Source organism: Papilio xuthus, unplaced genomic scaffold (genome assembly GCF_000836235.2).
Source record: "Papilio xuthus unplaced genomic scaffold, Pxut_1.1 DF825928.1, whole genome shotgun sequence".
In the NCBI taxonomy this organism is placed as follows: Eukaryota; Metazoa; Arthropoda; class Insecta; order Lepidoptera; family Papilionidae; genus Papilio; species Papilio xuthus.
In genome coordinates this window covers 3,208,259-3,234,133 of record NW_013532721.1, presented here as the reverse complement: position 1 = coordinate 3,234,133, position 25,875 = coordinate 3,208,259, and the positions used below count along the sequence as shown (strand labels likewise).

General features: G+C 30.7%; 1 protein-coding gene across 2 annotated transcripts in view; it reads left to right on the top strand.

The window, feature by feature from the left end:
• NGR-A26 (neuropeptide receptor A26) overlaps positions 1 to 6,659 on the top strand; it is a 69,149-nt gene extending 62,490 nt beyond the window's left edge. For both annotated transcript variants that reach the window (XM_013322810.1, XM_013322809.1), the window contains exons 4-11: positions 37 to 140; positions 1,832 to 1,925; positions 2,927 to 3,022; positions 3,689 to 3,892; positions 4,210 to 4,311; positions 5,609 to 5,789; positions 6,000 to 6,144; positions 6,453 to 6,659. In XM_013322810.1, the coding sequence (XP_013178264.1) occupies positions 37 to 140; positions 1,832 to 1,925; positions 2,927 to 3,022; positions 3,689 to 3,892; positions 4,210 to 4,311; positions 5,609 to 5,789; positions 6,000 to 6,144; positions 6,453 to 6,545 (1,019 nt within the window). In that variant the 3' untranslated portion in view covers positions 6,546 to 6,659. The remainder of the gene's footprint in view (positions 1 to 36; positions 141 to 1,831; positions 1,926 to 2,926; positions 3,023 to 3,688; positions 3,893 to 4,209; positions 4,312 to 5,608; positions 5,790 to 5,999; positions 6,145 to 6,452) is intronic.
• The last annotated feature ends 19,216 nt before the right edge of the window (positions 6,660 to 25,875 follow it).

Sequence of the window (25,875 nt, the reverse complement as noted above, 5' to 3'; positions counted from 1 at the left end):
ATATAATAAGTTAAATAATAATTTTATTTGTTACAGATCTCTTCGTTGGATTGATTTACGTATTTGTTGATATAATTCAGAAGATAACAATCACTTGGTATGCGGGCGAGTTTATGTGTAAAATTGTAAAGTTTCTTCAGGTAAGTTAATACTGTTTGTTGGTTTTAAGAAATTAAAAATAATCAACTTTTTTTTAACTTTAAACGTTAACATAATATTTCAATAATGGTCAATTTGTAGGCAGATTAATGGTTTCTTTTGAATATTTATAAATAACTATAAAAAAAACTTTTTTTTTACTTTAAATACAAGGGTATTTAATCTATAATAAATAAGTAGATAAAACTGATTACTTGTCATACAATATTTTATTGATACGAGAATCGATTGAAATCTGTACGAAGTTACCGAAATCAATCCGCAAACAAGTTCCGAGGAAAAACCACAGACGTAAAATGAAAGCAATTCCTACGTAATAGGTCGGAGGGTGAATTTCAATTAGTCACGTTTCCTTATAACGTTAATTTACAAACTAAAGAAAATTTAAATGAATTCCTTAAAGCATCACACGAAAAGATTACTAATTTAAATACGTCTGACATATATTATATATTTTATACTTATGTGTTAGAATAAGTCTACGTTTAGTTTTAGAATATTATTTTTCTACGAACGTTTCTTTATTATTAATGGTTTATGACCGTATGTAATACATACATTGAAGTTTATTTAAGTATAGACAATATTTATACATTGTGAAAATCAATAAGGTAGGCCTACATCAGTGGAGTAAAAGAGCGTCGGTGGCTCAGGGGTCAAGCACTCGACTTGCAATCTGCAGGTCATGGGTTCGAATCCCGCCATGTACAAATGTATTTTTCGATTTCCGATTTACATATGTACATTAATCCGACGTTCTTACGGTGAAGGAAAACATCGTGATGCAATCTGCACATATCTGAGAAGAAATTCAAAGATATGTGTGAAGTCAACCAACCCGCACTTGGCCAGCGTGGTTGAGTATGGCCTAATCACCCTTAGCTTAGGATAGGCTTCGAGCCCTTCGGTGGGGACGTATAGTGAGCTGATGATGATGACATCAATGGAGTGAAGCTGAAGATTTAAAATGTACTTCAAATAATCTGCTGTAAAAGATAAATCTAAAATACAGTGTAATTACGTAAACCATTACTAAATTGTCGTTGAAGGCGTGAAATTGTCTTAAACGATTTGCATTTTATTGCTTCCAAGTACAAGAGCGGAGTATTTTTAGTGAGAAACTCTAAGACTACATTTCGTATCCCTAAATATGCATATAATCATTATTACTATAAAAAAGGGTCTTGACAGACGGACGGACAACAAAGTAATCCTATAAGGGTTCCGTTTTTTTCCTATGAGATACGGAACCCTGAAAATAATAGATAACCATAACGTGGTTTTGACTGTATTCACAATATCCTCTTTTATAACACAGTCATATCTTAGAGCGCTAATTGTAATCTATTTTGTGGATGATTCATACATTTTGTATTAATTTGGGACTTTATAGAATAGCTGTTATCTAGTTAAAGTGATTAATGGATAAGTAAATGTTGATATTGGAAAATACTTATCAAAGTTCGACGTCGGAAATCGCGCAAGCGTTAAGGAAACGAACTGCGAATCTCTAGTTTTTGATTCTATAACTTTGCGATTATAAAAGTTCATCAATCAATCATACTTTAGATGTCTTAATAAATGGGAATGGTGTCAGTACATTTAACTTATTACTCGTAGTATTTTGGGAAATAACTCTGGCTCGTTAGTACCAGTATTTTGTTTGTTACAGGCAGTGGTGATGTATGCGTCTACATACGTTCTCGTGGCTTTGAGTATAGATCGTTGTGACGCAATTACTAATCCTATGAACTTCTCTGGAAGCTGTGAGTATACATTTAGTTTAGTAATAGTACGTAATCGCAACGATTCCGCCGGCTCGGCTATTTAGTATGAATGGGTGGTGTACGGGGCGTCAAACGCCTATACATGAGACGACCCAGGTATCGCTGGATGGATGAGACGAATAAAGATCTACGTATATTACAAGTTCGGGAGTGGGTTGAGACGGCGCGGGATTGGGAAAAATGGCGACTTTTGTTGTCACCCTAGTTAGTTAATAGTCCGTAGTTTTTTTTTATTCCGAGCCGAGAAAGTTACGGCCGACCGCTAATTAATCATATTGTATCGGTAGACTTAAATATTATTTTCTTTTTTTTATGTTAGTAGTAAAAATGAAATAAAATCGTAAATTTTACTTTCGCTTACGGTGAAGTCAATTATAAATATACCAAGTTCGCATAAATAAACGAAATGGATTGCTTCAAACTTTACAACAAAATTTAATTGGTAAAGAAACGAAATTGTCTCGTAATTTTTATGACACAATCAATCGAGATATGTACGGACTTCTGAATTTAAAAGAGACAATAAAATGTTATATTGGGCCAGTATCACTCATTTTAATTAAAAAAGAACGAAATCAAAGTTTCGCCTTCTGTTAATGTTCTAATTTGGGTAAAATAGACAATAATATTCGTGCTATGTCAATAAAGGAAGCTTAAAATAGAAATTTAGTTTGCTATGAAATTTTGTGTTGTGGTTTTAGTAGAAACGATGTCATATATTTACAAATAAGATGCTTTAATTATTAATAATAGATATATGTTTACTCTTTGCTTCCGTAACCAAACCCTTTTGTTGTAATTATTTCCACATGACCTTTCTTTGACTAAACAATTTCGTTACAATCTCACTGTAAACAAAACTATTTTATTTCAGTCAGCTGTTCAGAATATATTTTCAATTACAAATTCTACGAATTCGAATTTGTTTATAATTAAACAAGTTTTAACTAGAACTGAATTAATTAATTATTTATTTTCAGGGAACCGCGCTAGAGGTCTAATTGTATCAGCCTGGCTTATAAGTATTATTTTCTCCATTCCACTTTTAATTTTATACGAAGTTAAAGAAGTTCAAGGTAATTAAGTTTTTACACTAATATTATTTCATTTACTATCGCAACAACCCTTCATTGATTATTTAATGTAACAAAACAGTCACACGAGTTCAAATTTGGGGTTATCACTTTATCTTAATATAGTAACCATTTGTTTGCAACCTAAATAAAACAAAAGAATCCTGGGTGTAATAAAACCTCTTTTAAATAATTGTAGGAATTAGGTGTGTCAACATATTTCTAATTTTAAACAGTGGTAGAGCCCGCTTTAACATCTTCGCACGATATGGCCCGGCTCGCCCGGTGAAATACCACGACCACAAAGAAGACATGCGTCTAGTGGAAGCAATTCCGCGTCTCGTCTGATGGGTGTGCGTCCCGGAGGACTAATTAGTTTTCTACCTCTTCCCACCCTATTTCTTAAAAGGAAAGGACGGGAAGTGGAAGTAGACTTTCCGGATGAGACGATGGAAAGAGAAAATATTTTATTTCTGTGCATTCTCTCCTTCATCGATTAAAGGTGGGCAACGCATATGCAATTGCGTATGTGTATGAGCAACGATCACTTCGCTATTTCAGCGATTTCAGGTGGCAGCTCATTTGCCACCTTATGATATAAAATTTTAGTAAAAATCTAAGTTTTACTTTTATTTTTTTTATTTTAATCTATCATTTTCCGTCTCCCAGGACAGTTACAATGCTGGATAGATTTGGGGACTCCTCGGAGATGGCAGATATGGATGTCTATGGTGTCAGTAATGATATTTGTACTACCAGCTTTGGCTATAGCTGCTTGCTATGCGGTCATAGTGTTGACTATTTGGACCAAGAGCAAGGCCGTGGTTATGAGTCCGCCTATTAACTCCCGAAGGACTAAGACTATGAGGAACGGTGAGATTTCTTTTAGATTTGTAGATGTAAAAATTTCCAGAATTAAATGAATCTAGTACAAACATCATGATTCGTACGGGAAACATTGAACAATAACGTTGAAATTCAGAATTTAATGTAGTTTATAGTAAAAATGAACTCAAAAATTATCTATTTCAAGTTATTAAACTAGAATCTAGACAGACAAATTGCAAGATGGGAGAAAGATGGCATAAATAGGAAGCAATCTCATAATTTAAATTATCCAATTGTGTGATATTTTTTTTAAAGAAAAAAACACCGTTAATTAACACTTCTTTTGATTTTTTTATTTCCAGGTCAAGTTGAATGCGATCCAGATTCAAGACGCGCCAGTTCCAGAGGTTTGATACCAAGAGCGAAGATTAAAAGTGTCAAAATGACTTTCGTGATTGTATTTGGTAAGTTAAATAACTTGATTTGGCTAAGATACATGAGTCAATTTTAATCTACAATAAATTATTCTAATAACCAATATATTTATTTGGATACTGATTAATAATTAAACTGATAATATTGCGATGCAAATATCTTGCAATTATCAAATACTATTTTCTAAAGAGAAAAGTGGTTTTTACGCAAAAAAACGTAAAATATAGAAATATGTCAGTGTTTACTTCTTTGGAGCCCTTTTGGAGATCTACGCAAACCAAAAAATTAATAACATCATAGAGTAAAAAACATCGAAAATTATCTTAAGCATCAGTAAACAGTTTTAGGTCATATGTTTTGAAATTAATTTATTTTTTTGTTTTATATTTACACAGTTATATATTTTTATATCTACGTACGTCACAGTTTTATATTTACGTAGTGTTGTGCTAAAAATACAAAATCAGTCTGGATTTCATAACATAAATTAAGTATGAAATATGGTTGACTATAAAAAAATAATTTGTCTGTTCTGTTCTAACAGGAAACGTGTTTACGACCTCTGTTGCATAAGACATATGGCCATTAAATGTGTCTGTAAAATTATGGTTTTTCTTTTTTATTCGACCTTTTTTCAAGATCAAATAATTATTAGACCAACATTACGCGATCTTTTCCATCTACTTTTACTTAAATTATTTTCATCTTTTTAGTTATGTCTCTTCAAGAAATCATAAACTTTTTTATGATGTTTTGTTTCCTTTCCATTTGTTAATATCAAAGGGAATTTTATTTTCGATATTATAACTTCTTTTGAGCTCATTGAAAGATTTATCAACTTTGATGTTCATTTTGTATAAATATGTATTTTATGTAATAATGTTTATTTCGTAGTTTAAATAAATATTCGTTGCTTGTAAATTATTATAATCCCAAAAAAAAGTTTAGTATAACATCTAAGCCAAACTGCTTCCGGAAAAAATAACTAGATGGCGTCCAAATCGCTATAGATCGTGGTAACGATTTCCAACCAATCATCCTAGTTCGTTATCATTTCTTCTTGTGTACTGTATTAGTTAATGCACAGTTTATTATGCAACAGACAGTAAAAATTGCTATACGCAATTTGTTTATGAGTTCGGCGTAACTCTTGCCGCGTGGAGCCTCATTTTCGAATAACGGTCGTCGCAGTAAAATAAGCCCCACGCATGGCTAGTGTCGCGGCTAGTTCCACAGTGTAAATTTGAAACGCATCGTAAAAAATATATCTTGAATTATATAAAACTGTTGAGCTGTTATATGAAATATTTATTTTTATGTCCTCAGTATTCGTGTTGTGTTGGTCACCGTACATCGTGTTCGATCTGCTACAAGTTTACAACCACATACCGCCTACGCAAACCAACCTTGCGATAGCCACACTCATCCAAAGTCTGGCTCCGCTAAATTCTGCGGCCAACCCCTTAATATGCTGCATGTTTTCGCCGCATATTTACGCCAGTCTGAGGTAATCAAATGTTAACGATTATATTTTACTAGCTGATGTAAACGATTACAGATTTCTTAATTTTAGTTTAGTTTGAAATTAAAGTACGTTGGTACGTTATTTATTTTTTATATAAATTACATTATTGAATGAATCGTAATACCATAAAACGATTATTTACAAATGAATTTGACACTATTTCATTTTAAATTGTAAAATGTAAAATTACAGACGAGTCCCGCCATACCGCTGGCTGTGGTGCGGCAGATCACATAAGCGCCACGCTCGTGGCACACAACGCTCGCGCTCTGACTCTACCGCCAACTCTGATCTGCTCAGCTCTACGCACGCCCGTCGATCACATTCAGTCGCAACAGTAAATATACCTCCACTTATGATTACCCTTTTATGATTTAAATGAGTTGATACTGTACGCACTTCTCTTGCAAACTCATTTACAAGGTGCCCAATTTGACTTTTTTTAAATAACATAACTTTTATACAACACCTAATTTTACGCAAAATTGGTCGTTTTCTTATGTCATTAAACTCAGTCACGCCTCTATTATGATGATTCTCTATCTCTAAATTTTTAACTGTATGGTAAAAGTTGTTAAACTGTGAACCTTGTTAAAATAATTTGAAATTGTAAAGCTTGAAGTATGAGACTGACATTTTTACCAGGTCCTAAATCGAACTCGTAGCAGCAGCATATCAAGATCGCAGCCTGACAACCGCCGTAGTCAACTTCTAGTTGTTATTTCATCCCGGGACTGACAGAGGACGCCCGCTTCTGTACCCGATGATGACGTCATGCTATAACCACACCAGACGGGACGGGAACGACACGGGCTGAACATAATTGACTTATTAATAAATTGTATTTTAATATGTACCTAATATAAGATATTTAAATTTTATATTAATATATTTAATTTAATGGTATTTGTTGTAATAAGATGCCGTCTCTAGTATTATAATATTATTACGAGTCCTTTTATTAATATCATTGTACTTTATAATATTTTTATTAGCACTATTTATTTTATTTGTCGTATCAAAATCGTAATTATAAAAAGAATGATTGTGTAAAAATGTATAAATCTTCTCTAATATTAAGTGGTTGGATGTTACTAAATAAAAACATAAGTTAAATTAATAAACCTATTTCTTACATAAATCTTATATATAAAATTCTCGTGTCACAATTTTCGTTCCCATACTCCTCCGAAACGGCTTGACCGATTCTTATGAAATCTTATGAGTATATTGAGAAAGTCTGAGAATCGGCCAACATCTATTTTTAATACCGCGCGGGCGGAGTCGCGGGCGACAGCTAGTTTAATATAAAAAAAAATAGAATTATTTATTTAGAAGTAAAACTAAATCTTATTTAATTACATTTTTTTAATATTTATTACGGATTTTTCATTTTATAATTATTTTTTATTTTAAAATGTATTTCATTTAAATGGCTAAGAAAATATTGTTGTGTCTATGATTTATAACATTATAATAAGTAAATTTAATTTATGCTTATAGCATTTATAGGCTAAAAGCCAGAGTTTAAAAATCTCTCGGTAATGTTGACATTAATATTTATTGTAAAAAGATGAAGAATTAACATTACGAAAAATATAATTTTTCGCTATATTGCATTAAATTAAAATTAGAGATAATGTGATTAACATTTTTTGTTTTCATTTTGCAATTTATAATCCATTGAACATAATTCTAGAATTCCTAATATTATTGTTATTTAAAATCCGTATTACTAACTATTTTAAGTATATTTTAGATGATATAGTAAAATTATATTAAAATAAAAAGGACATATTCTACCGAATGTTTAGAACAAATTTAATTTAAGTTAATAAAGTTTCGTTAAAATTATTAATTTTAAAATAAATAATGTATTCAATACCAAAGACTAATTTAAAATTAGTTTTATTAAATGCATTTTCTATTATTTATAATAATTTATTTAAGCTTTACGTTTATAAAAATGTATATTCAAATGTAAATTCGTACTTACATCGATTGTATTTTATATTTAGAATTTGAGTATTTTTGTACTGTAAAAAGTATTTAAATTATGCATTTGGAGATTATAATAAAAATATAGGTATTTAAAACTATTTTATGTCATTTTGAGTTTTATTTAAATAAAAAAAGGACAAACTATATTTAAATATCAGAAGTTAATTGACTGATGTACTATTACGAGACTGGAAAAGTATATTAGTTTTGATGGTTTTTTTTAAAATTACCATTCAACATTGCAGGATGCATAGATATCTACAGTTCCTCTGGTGTTGCAGATGTCCATGGGTGTCGTTGATCACCTCGGTGTTCCCGCCGCTCGTTTGCCCCCTTCTCTTATAAAAAAAAATCTATGTTTTTTTTTAGATATTATAATGTTAGTAAGAATAATTTAGCGAGAATGGCGCGCTTTCGTTACAAAGTCAAGTGTCAGATTGATTAGTGAGGGGAAATAAACGTTGACATTTTAATAAGGTTAGTGTTGCGCCGATACACCGGCACAGTGTCGGATTTTCTTCCTAACACTATAAAGCAGATGAAGAGACAGCGATTATTAGAAGTTAAATTTGGTAGCATTGATATCATGTGCGTTCGTGTTTCTATTGCTAAAATACTTATATGAATACAATTTGCAATCCCTCTGTCTTCTTTCAAAAACGATGTTTCGTTAGTGGACATTCACTATTAGTAGACACCATTAACTAGTTAATTAGTCTATATGTTTGTCAAATGATTAAATATATTCAATATTTGTGCTTCCAAAATGTCGGATACGAGTTATTTTACCAAACACACCGAGTGCTGCCCTCTATTTGTAATTCAGAAAAACGCGACCTTATCTCGCCTCGTCTCTTTTTGTGGGATGTTATTTTCCTTTTTAACTGAGAGATGGCGTGTTAAAGAAGTTATGCCGTCCCTCTGTACTTTAGAGGTGGGCAGAGAAATGATGCTTGAAATATACTCCGTCCGCGCAGGATTAATAAATAGAGAGTAGTACTGAACATGCATATGAAATTTAAAAAATAATGGTTAAGTCGTTTCGGAGAAGAGTGGCAACTAACATTGTGATACGAGAATTTTATATAAAAGATGAAATGTATAAAAGTATCGATTTCCAAATGCAAATATTCGAACGGCAGCTGCTACGGTCTTAAACTTTTCAAACATTCTTCTAATATATTTCCATTTTTCACGAACAAAAATCTACTTCAAACGCTACAAAAGTTGAGTTGTAAATACCCTGTGCAATTTAGACAAATATCTATATATAATTAAATACATAAAGATTTTTATAAAAGGCGAACGTTAAGACAATTTTTTATTACAATAAAAACAGATTGTATAAAAAAATTTGTGATATAAATTTTCGTGTCAGACATTTTTAAGTACGTACAAGACTGTAAAAATGATTGCGAAAATAAGACGAAAAGGAATAAGATTGTTTTCAATCGGAATTGTTGCCAGATATGTTGGTGAGAATTGTCTCGTCGACGAACGCTCGGTTATCGCGCTTCAGCCACAATGTTTTATTACGAATAGTTTCTAAAAATCGTTACTTTAGATATGGACATAAAACAATAGTTGTTTTATGTGATTTTTATAACACATTTTTTTATATTTTACTAACCTTTCAAATATCATTTAAACAGTTAAAAGAAGCAACTTAATGCCTTTATTTATAGCAACATATATTTTTTTTAACAGGTAAGTATCGACTGAATAACCTGTAATTTATATTATCACAATTTAAATTAATTCATTAAAAGTCGTGGCTACGTAATATTAGGAAGTGGACGGGTAGGTCAGCGGAGGAACTGTTTCGCCTTGCAGTTGATAGAACCGAGAAGTTAGCGGTCAACTTTCAAGACTGAAGAAGACTGAGGCACGAGAAAAAGGTAAAGTAAAAAGATGGATTGCTATGAAGGTAAAGGAAGACAGAAGAAAGTACGGATGAATAGTATGATAGAGGAGTGAATTCAGATATGACAACACACTGTGTTGACCCTCCGTAGAGAAAATAACAGACTGATGATGATTACGTAATTTATTTCAATTTGAAATCTTTTGATAAATAAATATAAATGAATTCAACGATCTAATGTAGAGTATTGGCACAAAAATATAAATTTAATAAGATATCAAATTCATAAAGTAAGTATTTCATGAGGTCACATGTCAGGAACTTTGAAGAAGCTTTATTTCGTTTGTCAACGTCAAAGAACTTTCGATATTGGAAAAGGTCATTCAAGGACAAAGGATTACGAGTGGATAAAACTCGTTCCAACAAAAGTACTCAAAGGATCTTTGACATTGCATGATTTACGAATATCTTATCTCACTGCTCATCGATTTATAACTGTAATTCAAGAATTTATTTCTGATATAAATATAGTGTTACTTCGATAATACTAGAATCTACAAATTCCTTTCCTTTTCATATTAGTAAGGAGAAAGATTCGACACGGCAGGGGATGAAAAATCCTTCTTCGATTTAACTTATCTCTCCAAAAAATGTAGCCAAGTCATAAAATATATGTCGTTGGATTCGGAAGGCAGTGGACCACATACATAGTCAGAGGTGAGCCGACAAAAGCATATGAAGATGAAAATATCAAAAATATTTTTGTTTCAGATGTCTATAGGAACAGGTCACTAACGTCCTGCTTATTTTGGCAAATACTAGCTTTTTATCATTTTACAATTTGATTTCCGACTCAGCGAGGGTCTTAAAAAACTCTACGCAGAAGTTATCAAGTTAGTTTTGTTCAATAATGAGATGTTTATTGCGATCTCGGTAGGTTCTAAATTCATTCCATAAATAGACATTTCATAAACGACTAAACTAAATATAATCATTAGCTCAAGACCTGTAGGACTTCAGGAAAGTTGGAAGTTATATGACGATAAAATCTTTATTCCGGAGAACGTTCCGGCAATACTTATGTCAGACGTCGGAATATTCTTTAGTACTGATAAAAAAATGAAGTCTAGACAGCATTGATGTTGGGGCTAAATAATGCTGACACTTTTGTACAAATTACTTTAAACTTCGTTGTCAGTACAAAACCTCTTAGTTTCTAATTCTATAAAGGCTTACTCATTGATTGATTTCTATTACATTTGTTTATTTACTATCTATAATATTATATTTATAATACAAAAATTAATTGCTGTTCGTTAGTCTCGCTAAAACTAGAAAATAGCTGAATTGATTTATCTTATCTTGGACTTGGAATCGTGGAGGTCTAGGGAAGATTTAAAAGGTGAGAAATATTCGAATGATTAGCACTAATTAAGTTATTTGTTTCATTCCACGCAGATGGAATCGCAGGCGACAGCTAGTTTGTTATAAAACATTGAAGGAAAATATTGGGCGGATTAAATGAGATAAAAGTTTTTAGAATGCATAAATATTATAAGAAAATGTAATATTATTTTAATCTAAAATCTACTACTAAAACTACTAATGCATGTTGAACTTAATAGCTTACAAATGAAGTAGAGAACCAAACCAATCACTACTTCAAACACACCTGTAAATCTAATCAAGTTTAATTAGCATTGTAATTTCCTTTTCATTACTTTCAACACTTGTTGGTAAATGGAATTAGAAAGGACATAGAAACAGTTCTATTAAAGAGTACATGAAATGATTCTTTCGCTTAATAAGTGATATTTGAGGGATTATTTTTTTTTACAAACACTAATTTAATTATAAGCTGATTGTTTACTAAAACATATTGTGATTTAAACAAATTGAAAAGTATTATATTTGTTAATAACACGCAATTTTTTTCTCTAGCTTCGAATAAAGGTATAATGTTTTTTTTTAATTAATCTAACACAGGAAACAAAGAGGTTAGGAATTGCATAGAAACTACAAATGACAAATTAGAAAAGGAAGATTTAAAAACGATTATGATAAGTATATGTTTTGCAATACTACTTCCGTAGCAATAGTAGAACATTGAGTACGGGATACATACGTAGCCCTCTACGCTGAACATGCTGAAAACTGAAAACTGAACGAAATGTATTTGAAACATTGGTTTTATATTACAGTATATCCGACTTAAATAACATTAAATTATACTTATTAATTAATCTTTTGAATAAGAACCCAAATTAATGTTTCCAGTAGTCTACTAAGCCTTAATAGCCACCAAACGCTGTCGTTGTGGAAATTTACCCTGTAAATTGTTAAATACAGTAATAAAGCTAGGCCATTGACCTTGTCCGCCTTTAACTTGTAATCAAATCTTGCTACGAATAGTGTGACAACAGCTTTTACGATCCTTTTTTATTACGCGGTGTAAGGAAATTATCACTTTATGTTAATACGCTGGATGTCGGCAAATTGATTCTTTAATAAGATTTTATTAATTAAATAAAATATTATGCACGATTTAATCGTTTTAATAATATAAAACAAAGTATCAGTATCTTTTCTTATAAGTAAGATTTTTTTAAATACTATTTGATTGAAAAATAAATTCCAGCTTGATACCTTCACGCGTTTTTGAGAAAAAGAGTCTTGACAGACGGACGGACGGACAACAAAGTGATCCTATAAGGGTTCCGTTTTTCCTATGAGGTACGGAACCATAATTATATTTTGCGAGAGGATTAACAACACTTAGTTCTCAATGTTTTGATCAATTTAGCAGTTGAATATACAAGAAAAACATTAAAAAATCTTACCGTTGGTTTCTGAGACCATAATATTTGTATTAAACGTAGACAGGGTTGACGATCAACCCTGTCTTTATCTTTGATAAAACAGAGATAACAATATGTTTTGATTGGAAATTTTGGCATCAGAAACCAGAAGCAATTGACATGTTTAATGGTATAAAAAGAATTTAAAATCTCGTTATGAAATTCTTTAAAAGCAAATGTTCAAGTACTTTCTAAATTAAGGTAAAACTTGAAAGCGTCAATATAATTTCTATATTATTTCATAAAGAAATCACAAACATTCATCGATCCACAAAAACTTTCACGTTTATCGCGTAGAACTTTTTTTGTATTCTAAAAATGGACCGAACCGTTGCCTACTAACTATATTTTGGTTTGAGGCCTTCCTATAACTCATATTTATATGCTAATATAATAGTATTCGGGAACAATGTGCGAACTTCAAGCAAAAGTAAGGATGAATTATTACAAACATTCTCTCCGCAACACAAGTGCCAACTACATTCTATGCAGAGCGAGTAATTCGTATTCGAGAAGGAAAAAAACTTACTGTATGTGTTCACGGGATTTGAAAATATACACGTTTTTTAAACGTATACAATATAGCAGAAATTTCACTTTAATATTGCAATCTTACTACTTACATTTTGAGAAGCTGATGCTAAACAATTGGATTATGGTCCCGATACAAAAGGCAGTTATCCTAGAAACCGCGCGCATCGTCAGAAGATTCCTGTCTGTGCAGCCCTAACCACTGGTTGTTAGAGTCATGGGATTCCGCAGCCGGTGGTGTTCTATTTTTAATATTATATGTTTTGCATTTTTTTTTGGATATGAAATGTACTATATTTAACATATGATAAATAAATGAATACGAGAATGTATTACATACGTATGTTTAGATGGATGGATGAATGTTTGTTAGCAGGTTTCTCCGGAACGGCTTAACGGATCTTGATGATATTTTGCATAGATGTAGAAAATATTCTGGAGAAACACATAGGAGAAAAAAATATGTTTTCTTTTTCGCGCGGATGGAGTAGAATGTAATGAATATGAACGTTTGAATCGATGCAAGTATGTTTATTGCCAGGGTACCAAAGCGTACGTCTTTCGCTATGTCTTCGTTAAGTTAAAACATAACTATTTATTCTGTTATTATATAAAGTATTTTAAAGAAATACAATTACTGTATCATCAATTATTAAACTGAGTTAAATAAATTTAAAACTACAGAAAATTGTAGTAAAACGTACTTGAAGTGATGTAATTTTAACAAAAAAATACATTAGGGTTATGCCTTTGTCTATCTTCTCAATGACAATTGTATAAAAAGTTTAAAATCAGTTCATATTAAGTTTGACAATGAAGATGAAATTTAGAGTTTAGCAGTACATTTAACTTTTATTTTATAGCCATTGATTTAAAAGAAATGTGACTTTAAAGTTTTTAGAAGTTTATTTGGCAGCGAGTTTTATGTTTGAAAAACATATTTTGGTTATCGAAAACTGTTCAATTTTACTGACAGAAGATTTTTATTAGTTTACTTCCACTTTCTTATTTTGAAATGATTTATTTATCAAGCTTTTTAAAATGATCAAAGTGTAATATTTTTTATTTGTTTAATATTATCGACAACCAAGTTTAAAAATAATCAGAGTTTATAATTTCTTAGAATATAGTAAATTGTCATTTTCATTTCTTAATAAATCCGTACTTATTATTAAATTATAATTTCAAAGCTTCATTATTCTCTTCAAATAGGTTGATTTTACGATGTTGAATCAATTTAGTTAAAGAAGGTGTCTTAAAATTTACTGTATTCCTTAGAAATACTTTTAGCAAAAATGTTGAATCTCATCAAACTCTTATTTAATTTGGGCCGACCCTTTTCAGCTCGAGAAAATGACAAAGTCAAATCACGTCTTGTAATCGTATTACTTGTACTACAGAATGTTACAGACTTTTTAAAGCAAACTTTCAAAGTGTGACTTGAAAATATTTTTGACTTTTAACTTATTATAATTAATTACGCTAATCTTTTTTTTAATTACGAATAAGATTACAAAAAAATGGATTAAGAACATATCAATTTAATATTGTCACTTTGAAAATGACATTATCAATTATTTGGAATTCGATGTTACAACGCACGGGGATGTCTTTTATATATACAAACGGACAAAACCTTTTTCCAAGGATAAGACTTCAAAGAAAGCTTCACTTATGCTAAATATAAGTTACATATTCAGAATAATAATCCGCCTGTGGGTAATTAAATAGAATACAATATGTTGGATTACCAAAATGTGCGATTTTCCTGCACCGGTTAACAGAATAGGCCATAAAACCTGTTGAGACTATACCAAGACTGCTTTTACGAGTCAAGGGCGGCCAAGGTCAACCACTATTATTTGGATAAGATTATTTCTTATTTATTAACAAGAAGTATTACGATAGGAATTTTAAAGAATTAATGAAGAGAAATAATGAGAAAGCGCAAATAAAAAAAATAACAGAAATAGAGCTTTTAAGTTGTGGTCAAGTATCTATAAACGTAGACCGACTATTTTTTTTCTTAATTAACAATCAAAATTGTGCTAAATTGATTTACAAATATTAATTATCAATTAAATTAATCTTTCATTATGAATTTAGTATCTACTTAAGTAGTAAGCTTAGTTTACTATTACACTTTAGCAATTTAGATTTAACTTTAAGCTAGCTTGACTTCACAAATTAATCCATATTCATCGTATGATATTACAATGTTAAATTCTTGTACAATTTCAGTATTAATTACGCTTTGTTGTAAAGCTCCAGTTTGTTACTTGAATTTAAAATGGAAAGTATCAGACTTGAGTATTTATTATCATAGAAACAAACAATTTTTCTTACAATGAATATCGTTTTTAGTTTACGAGGAGTATTTGTAAATTATGTTAGTTACTGGTACTTTTCACAAATGCTTGACTTAGAAAACAAATGTTAAAAAATTACATTTATTTATTTAACGCAAAACGTTATTATTGAAAAAATAGCTTAAAATCGTTATAAAGATACCGAAACTACGTTAAAGGTATCAAACTGATATGAAGCAAAAGCGACTTGCCGGAACGAATCTTCATAATAATACTATCATACCAAATTTGTGTTTTCTTTAGTTATTTTGCGACTAATTTCTAAACGTAACTGTGACTTTTTGTTCAAAGCAATACAAAGCTATAAAACTGCAAAGCATTGGTAGGAACCAGCTGGATCCCAAACCACAGCCCACGAAATTTTATACGAGGAAGCAAAATTAAAAACTAAACAAAATTAAAGTACCTATATCGATAGTTGAAATTCGCGTTGAAGTAGAAGAAATATGTTTTTTTTTACATTTATATAGGTTAATTTCAACATTGTTATTGAATAATTGAGTTTTATAATTAAACTCTAAGAGGGGAATATCCTTGAACTCGGTCTCGACTGGACATGAAATTACTCCATCAAAAGGTTTTTACGGCCGTTTTCATCATCCCGCCTCGTAAACTGGGCGTTTTGCGGTAAAATCTTTTAAAATGTATTATTATAAGCAACACAGGCTTTTAGCTTTAACCTTATGCTTTTATCATGTTTTTGCAATGTACAAGATATTTCTTTTAAGTGATATAAATTCTTAGATTATGCAAATATCTTTATTTCTTTTCAAACACTTAGTACACAATCTTTACTTATAAAGAAAGAAAAGGAAGAGTGGAATTTAACGGAGTAGTTCACAGAAAGGAAGGAGAAATATTATTTTATTGTGCGTCTCCACCTTCGTCTATTAAAGGTAGGCAATGCATGTGTAATTGCGGATGCCAATAGGCAGCAGTCTGTTCGATAATTTGGCGAATTCAGATCTGCTTTACCACTTTGTAGCATAAAAAATACTGCTGTAGAAAATTGTATCGTTAGAATTATTAAATTTATTATATAACTATAACCTCAATTTCATTTTTTTACCCTCATTCTCCTTTAAAGCGAATAAAAAAATGTATATTTCTCAAATTAGTTTTTACGATTTCGCGCATTCGTAAAACACTTGGCAGCTGTGTAGACGTATAAAACGAATATAATTGCATTAATTTCACGATGTGTGAGGTGTGAAACGACTAAATTTAATAATACACCAGCATGTGGCTAACGATCACTTTTGTTTGTGACTGTACAATTTTAATGATTTAGTTGTAACGTTGTTGGTTATACTTTGTACGCCTCGTTTAAAATTGTTATTAATTATTTTTCTTTTTCTATAACTATAAATCATATTTTGTTTATTTTATGCACAAATTATTAGATATTTATTTTACGATATTAATACTAAGATGCAACACAGATACCGTTTATCAAATAAAACGACTACAAAAGATTCTGCAAAGAAATTTCTTAAAAATATATTATATTTCTATTTGTATATTCCATTGCATAGTATTTTTATAAAAACATTTATTTACAATTTTTTTCCGTTTTTATCTTTTTTCGAACAAAAGAAGAAGCTCAGTCAGTTTGCACTTATGTTTCCTTTAGTACACTGATTAAGTCCACATCATGTACAAATGTAGGAACAATTCGGTTGTGTAATGAACTATAAATCCGTAATAGACATTTTCTGGACTGAATGTTATAGATTAATATATGTCTCGCTTTGAGTTATGGGTCATTTAGCGACATAGAAATGTTTCCAAGTAAATAGTTATGAATTCTTTTGACAAAAATCTAGTCTTCAAATACATATAAGATTATTAACGTGACTCATATTATAAATGCGAATATTTAGATGGATGGATGGATGTTTGTTTGAAGGTATCTCCAGAACAGCTGAACAGATCTTGATAAATTTGGTATGAATGTAGAATATACTCGTAGTCTAGAAGAACACATAGGCTATTCATTAAGTTTTTTTTTATACCGCGCGGACACAGTCGCGAATTTTCCTAATTATATTTTACAATACTTCTTCACTCGTATTTGGAACTGGTAATTTTTTTAAAAATATATATAAAATAATCCAACAGTCCAAAATAATAAATATTGATTATGTGTGTTGGAGAGATAAATTAAACCAATTTTCTTTCAAACAAATGCTAGAAAGTAAAGTTTATAAACAGCGAGTTTTAGATTTATCGAGCCCATTAGAGGAGGCTGTAAAGCTATTACGTCGAACTCTACCTGTTACCGCGTTTTGTTCTAAATGTAAGAAAATTAATAGAATTTAACTCCTTTGAAATCGCTTTCTTGGCGATAATTAATTGTCGTTAAAATATACTTTTGCTGATGTTTTTACTAATCAGGAACAGTCACCTTTTGGAAAATTCCAAAAAGTATTGTTGGTTTGTTGATTATAATCTAGTTAAAAGATTTACCGTGGGTTTCTGAGGCCGAAATCTGAATTTAAAACATATTAAGATTTCTGTTTTGTCAAAGAAAATTACAGAGATGACGATAATTATACGGAGATTTTATTGTCAGAAACCCACAGTAAGCGCTTTATTTGTAATATAAATAATTGTATTACATCCAATGTTAGTATATTGAGGTATATAAAACTTAGGCACAGTAAGTACAATACTTCAAATTTTTACAATGTTTGTTATCGTCGTAAAATTTAATATTAACTTGATGAACAGTTAGGTCGCAGGTAAATCATAAAATAAGTATAAATTATTTGTTTTACGATTTGGAAAGCGCTTATTAAATTATATCAATCTTGTCTTTCACAGAAGCTCTTGAGTTTAACTATTGAGGTATTCTTTAAGTAACAAAATTAATATGAATTTATTCTTAATTTTATCTATCCATACAATTATTAAAATTGTAATGTTTGTATTTAATATCGAAAAAAAAACATAATTCGGTGACAAATGACATGAAATGTGTATTTACGTCACTTGTAAAGAAACCCCAACTTTCTTGTCTGTCTGTCTATCTGTTCGGAAGGCCGCGTTTATTCGGACTGTACTGTTAACTCTGACGGGGAAGTAGTTGATGCAAGGGGGAATATTATAAGCTTTTTTTTAATTGCGCAGACAAAGATGCGGGAAAACGCTAATTACTTTATAAAGGTAAAGTACTGAGGTAAGTAGTTACTGACACAAAAGTGAATGATACTTGTTTTATTTATTGATGTAATGTTTTAACTTATTGTGCAAGAGACGTACAAGTATTTAAGAGGGTATCTCACGCCCTTATTCAATTTGAAGACCCTTTTCTTTTAAAGAATATTGTAGTCTCATCACGTTTTCTTAGCGCATTTGGAATGTTTCTTGCGAGTGGATTATATATTTCGATTTCAAATCTTTTTACCAACATCCTTTATCCTTTTAAAACTAAAAATTGAATAATTATATGATAAGGTGTATTATAATGTGATTAAATATTAAACATTTTAATATCACACATTTATTAAAAATAATTTAAAATGTAACAACACTTAAGGTAAGATAAGATAAGCCTTTATTCGCTGACCAGAACATCATTTTTGTATTACATAAAATTAACTACTTTAAAAAAAGCTTAGCTTTGTTTTCAGCTTCCAGTTGCTCTGTCGGGATGTCCTTCGACATAAGCCTCCCCTAGATTTTTCCATAGTTCCTTGTCCCGAGCTAATCTTCTCCATCCCTTCGGTAAGTCATCTTCCCATCTCTTTGTTTGACGTCCTCTCTGTCTTTTTCCATTTCTGGGGTACCATTACACTTAAGGTGATTATAAAATGTGACAATTTAATTCCACAAAATCGTTTAAAGGCGTGAAAATTTTACGATAACAATAAAACCTGTCTTTGCAAATAAAATTCGACAGGTTAACGAACTCTGTACTTTTTACGCGATTTATATTTCATTGTCTAGAAAATATAAGCACACGTTTAATTGTAAAGATCGTGAAGTAAGAAATCTTTCAAGAGAAATACTGAAATTTCTACACGTAATAATAACCAAATACCAGTCGCAAACAAACAAATAATGAAGTATAAATTTTGCTAAACATGTGGCATAGTGCCACCCTCCACTTGATCAGCGCAGAATTAAAACAATATTGTAGCCTGTATGCCCGCGTGGATCAGCTGCCTCCCCATCAAAGTGTCGTCCGAATCGGTCATCAATCGAAACAACCGTGGCCTTGTGGACAGACAGAAAGACACAAAAAAAAAATTCTAAATTGGTATTTCATTGTAGAGACGTCGGTGGCTCAGTGGTCAAACACTTGACTTGCAATCTGCAGGTCCTGGGTTCGAATCCCGCCATGTACCAATATGTTTTTCGATTTCCGATTTACATATGTACATTTATCCGACGTTCTTACGGTGAAGGAAAACATCGTGATGCAACCTGCACATATCTGAGATGAAATTCAAAGATATGTGTGAAGTCAACCAACCCGCACTTGGCCAGCGTGGTTGACTATGGCCTAATCACCCTTAACTTAGGGTAGGCTCCGAGCCCCTCGGTGGGGACGTATAGTGAGCTGATGATAATGATGATTTCAAATCCATCGTACGTATGAAATTTTTTTTTTACGATATCATTAATAACACTCCAACTATAAGTAATATGTATTTACGAGTTTTAAGTTGTAAACAGTAGATATACTAAACAAAAAAATAAATAAATTCTATACATATTTTGAATAAAAGTTATTTAAAATTTCAAAGTCGTAAAAAAATAAAACTATCTGCGACATCAGATCAATATTGAATATAAAATGCTAAGCAGTAAGTATTGTGGGTATCGTCTGGGTACAGCTTTATCTACTGTGAAGTGTTTTATTGAATTTATTTATTATATATTAAATAAAAAATTTCCTTACCTGTATCATTCCATATGAAATTTATTACACGAGTAATTCTAGATTTTTATCTTTGTTTGGTGAATATTAATATTATCTTTCCTTTAATGACGTCATCACCAAAAAACTTAAATATTTAAATTAGCAATTACAAAATTAAAAAATCTGTGGAATCTGCACGTGAAACTGAATATATAAATTTATTTCTTACAAGCAGAAATTGAAATATTTTTTCTTCTGCTTGTAATTAGTTTTAGACATTATCAGTGAGAATCATTTGGCGCGAATGACGTGTTTTCGTTACAAAATCAACTGTCAGAATGATTAGTGAGGGGACATAAACGTCGACATTTTAGCAAGGCTAGTGTTGTCTTAGTACACCGGCACAGTGTCGGATTTTCTTCCTAACATAACTTACATAAATATATACTCCCTAGTTACTAGTTATCTACGTTTTATATTTATTTACTTAGGCTCTATTATTGTAGAAGTTCTGTATCATATGACAAAGTAAATTATAAGGCTATAAAATTGCCTACTTTCACAAAAATACTAGGATGTTATTAAAGTTACTTTAGTAGTCTTTAGGGATTTTCTGTTACTTAGTGATAAAAGGCTACTAAATTTGATGGAACAACTGTTACGAGACAAGGGTAAGGTCAGCGTAACTCGTAAACTTTATAACTCCTTACTGTTACTATGACGGATAGTGACGTTGTTATGTAAGAATTACTGACCGTTAAGGAAGCTCTTTTAACAAAAAAAAACGTATTATCTAAATTATTCTCGTTTAAAAAACATTTCCTTTTAAAATTATTTAGACTTATTTAGAATTACAACAATTTCCTTGTTCACAATACTTCTTACTAATATTATAAATGCGAATGTTTGGATGGATGGATGAACGTTTGTTTGAAGGTATCTCCAGAACGGCTGAACAGATCCCGCTGAAATTTGCCATTGATGTAGAACATAGTCTGGAAGAAGACATAAGCTACTATTCAAGTTTTTTTTTAATACCACGCGGACGGGATCGCGGGCGATAGCTATGATTAAATAATAATTATATAACACATTGTATTAATATCCTTGCAAAGTTTGAAAACTTTTTTCATAACTTATCCGAGCTTGTTACTTGCTTAAGTTTCAATAATAAAGTTTCCCATTTAATCTACGGTTTAAAGAACGTGCAATTCGATTACTAATTGAGAAAATAAAATGTTTAAAATTTGGTGTTAATTTATAAATAAAACATAGATTGCAAATTAAAATAATTTACTATAATAACTCTTTTTACAATTAGTTCTAAGAGTCCTTTAAAATTGAAAATCAAATTTGGAATATCAAAACGTATTCAAAATTGATAACCATAAAAACGCATAGCAACCGTCGAGATAAAAAATACTAAACTTTTCCGTCATAAATAAATAAAAAAAACGTTCAGTTAGGATATAATTAATTATAAATATATTTACTACATTACTAATTAATGAAGCGCCTGCATTTCCCTAAATTGTGTAATAAAGTCGATCGTAAAAACTGCGAGCTGCCGAACAATTTAATCACGGTTCAAGGTCAAACAAGGTCAATCTTCCTGTTGTTGTTTATAAGTTTCTGATATAACCTATGTTGTAGCAAAATCAATTAAGTAGACTTCAATATAAGTTTTTATTAAGCCTATATCGTTTGATTATTACTATTATTCATTTATTAACCTTCTTCTTAATATGTTACATTTCATATAAAAAATAAAAAATTACGATGATTATTACTATTATTGTAAATTTATTATATTGAACGATATTTTAAAAGTCGCATAAATAAAAATTGTGATGTGAACGACATTGTTTATATTTCTTACATCTTTGTAATGCATATCTTACTTATACTTACAAAATTATAAATGCGAATGTTTAGATGGATGTAATATTTGTTTGAATGTATGTCCGCAAAGGCTCAACGAACCTTGCTGAAGTTTTAGCATAGACGCTGCACATGGCCACGTAGGCAAATTTTTTCTTAAGTCCGCGCAGACGAAGTCATGGGCAAAAGCTAGTAGCTACATAAATCAGTCAAGAAAGAATAGGTAGCTTCAGAATTAGCATAGCTATGTGTGTCAATGTTAGGATACTGGACTGTTCTTGAGTATTTCTATTTAAAAAATAGAACAAAAAATTTCGAGTAAAAATATTAAGTTGTTTCAGCACAGTAATATTTCGCGCTGGAATTCCCAATGAATAGAACAGTAAAAAAAACAAATTGTTCATCTGGCGTGATGCCAACTTTAACAGCCAAATAAAGCAACAACTTATGAAAGAGTCTTTCTTGGTTACGAGGTAACATACTTCCTTCTAAACTTACTTTTGTACCTTAAATACTGTAAATAGCATTAATATCACCAAGTATAAAAAAGAAAAACGTTTACCTATGTTATCTACTAGCGGTCGCCCACGACTTTGTCCGTGCAGAATTAAAAAAAATAGTCTTACCACGAATATTATATTCCTGGTCTAGGGAACCTCCTTACCAAATCTTTACAACATCCTGGCAATTAATGCATCATTGAGGTCGTTGTTTTACGAATGTATAAAAGTTAATACCAGTGGTTCCCAAAGTTCACTGAGGATACGTAAATGTCTATCATAGAATTTTTTTTTATGTTTTGAGAATCTCTGGTTCTATGTCAGTATTTACCTTTATTTATCTTATATATAGAATTCTCGTGTCACAATTTTCGTTCCCATACTCTTCCGAAACGGCTTGACCGATTCTAATGAAATTTTGTGAACATATTGAATAAGAATCGGCCAACATCTATTTTTAATCCCGCGCGGACGGAGTCGAGGGCGACAGCTAGTTCTATATAATTTTTTGTTATTATAATAATGTATTATGTATTTCAACTAAAAATATATTTCCTTGTATTGTTTGAGCTAGATTGAATGTCGTGTTTGAACAACAGGAGGTAAATCTTGCCTATAAAGAAATCGTATAACATATACCTATCCCCGGGATATCCATCACTTTGCTTGATTATGTTCATGTTAAGTATTGATGTTGCTTAAGACCAATTTAATGTTAGTCATTTTACGAACATACTAGCTGGCGCCTACGACTACGTTCGCGCGGAATTAAAAAAACAATTCGTTGCTTGTGTTCTTCGTGACTATGTTTACATCTATGATACATTTCAGCGAGGTCCATGTGGTGTTTAAACATCCATCCATAAAAATACCTATATATTTCTAATAAATAGCGTCATATTATAATGATTTAATTCTTTTGTTTTTTTTTCAGTGCATTAACATAACATGTATACGCTACGCTATCTTTCTATATTGGATTGAAATTAAAATGAAGATTTATCATAAATTTAATATAAATTACTATAAGGGTCACCATTATGACGTAACACTAATTGTGTTTCTCGCCAAAAGAAAGTAACCAAAGACAAAGCTAATAAAAGAAGTACTTACCCGATAATAATTTAAATCGATTCAAATTCCACGCGAAATATGTAAAAAAATGTTGTTCTATTTCCTTTGTTCAATGATAAAAGTCCTTCGGTTCCGAGAGAAAACATTGAAAGAAGGTCAATCAAGGGCAAGGAAAGAGTTACGAAGAGATAAGACTTGTCGCACATAGCTGCTATTTAAAGCTTTAATTAGTTATAGTTAGTCAAGTTATAATTTTCCATCAATACACAACAGCCGTAAAAAAATAATTATGTATAATTATTTTTTACGAAAATGATATATGACATAATAAGTTTTAGTGTAAGTGCTTTGGCAGTGAAAACCTACGGTTAGATTTATAGCAGCTTTATCTTTTTTGGCTACGAAATTTTAGTGTCAATAAACCTTTATTGGTTTAAATCTAATTGCGTGTGGTGTAAAAATTAATTTACTATCAAAGTTTTATTAATAACTAGCTGACGCCCGTGACTACGTCCGCAAAGGAATAAAAAAAACTTAATTAATAGCCTAAATATTTTTCTAGACTATGTTCTACATCTATATGTCAAATTTCAGCGAGATTCATGCAGCTCTTGTGCGTGGTGGTGGAGATATTTCTAACATACATCCATCCATTCATCCATCCATTCGAACATTCGTATTTATAATATTAGTAAGATTTTGTTTTAAATTTGAAATGTGCAATATTTTAAAGAATGTAGCTCGAAAATTATTTTAATTGATAAAGACATTAAATAGTCATTTACTCGACAGCAACGGCCATTTTAAATTAAAAGTAAATAACAATAATGCTCAGTTAATTAAGGTTTCGCGTGTGGTTTTTGATAAAAATTAAGTTGCTTTTACACTCCACTTAATTTTATATACACACAAAGTGTAAATATTAAAATGCTTTATGATTTTAATACGTTAAGTCCCGTTAAATTGTATATCAGTGAAATATAATAAAACTAAATTATTTAGTTTTAAGAATCACTTCTAACTAAATTTAACCAGTAATTTATTACACAAATATTAATTAGAAGATTGTCCGTAAGTTGGGGACATGTATGAGCTGATTAACTAAAACATATTGTTGTCTGTATTTTAATAAAAGAGAGGGACGAAAATATGTTTAAATACAGAGGCTTCTGCAGTGAGAACTCAGTCCTAGTAAATAAAACAAATTAGCTCCGTCCGCGTGGGATTAACAAAAGCTAATAAGTACCCTAATCTTCAAGACAATGTTCTATATGTATGCCGAATTTTAACGAGATCCACGCTGCCGTTCTAGAGGTATCTCTAGAACGGCATCTGTATGTTTGTTGATGTATATCAACGAACATACATCCATCTATCCATCCGCATTTATAGTATTAGTAACAAGTAAGATTACTTACTAGTCGAATTTCTTTATCTTCCATTTAATTTCGTTCAGTTGTTGCAATATAAATAAGAAATGCATTTCATTATGACACTGACGTAAAATATGGTCTACTAAAAGATGAATCCATTTAGTTTTCCTTGCAAATAACATTTCCTGTGCAGAATTAAACGTTGCTCCTTGTAGTGACATCCCGAAACAATATTTCGCCTCAAACTTTATAGTCTTGTTTGGCTCGCAGCCCGGATTATGCTACACAGATCCAGACGCAAATTTGCAAAGTTATACTTCAAGTCATTAAGTACGAATTATGAGTATATTCATGTGCATAATTTGCTTTTGTAAATATACCAAAGTTCTATCCGTTGCAATTATGTGTTTAGAATTTTCGTTTAGTTTGGTTGTCAAGTGGAATATATTGTCGAGTGTGTTTATGTTACGATTACGTGTCAAAAAAAAAGTTTTATTTTAAAAAATAATTACTTAATAATGATCTATAACTAAAAATTAATTAAATCAAAGGTATTTAATTTTCCTTTTTAAAGTCCGTGAACATTTGTCAAAAATTGTGACATATTTTCATTTGTTTATCGTAAGAATTTACGATTATCTTATGAGAGTATTTTAGTCATTGTTAAGTTAAATGAATGCTTTTTATTCAAATTAGGAAATTTTAATGATGGGGTTTGTTGAATGTAGTTCTAATTATGTTTAAAAT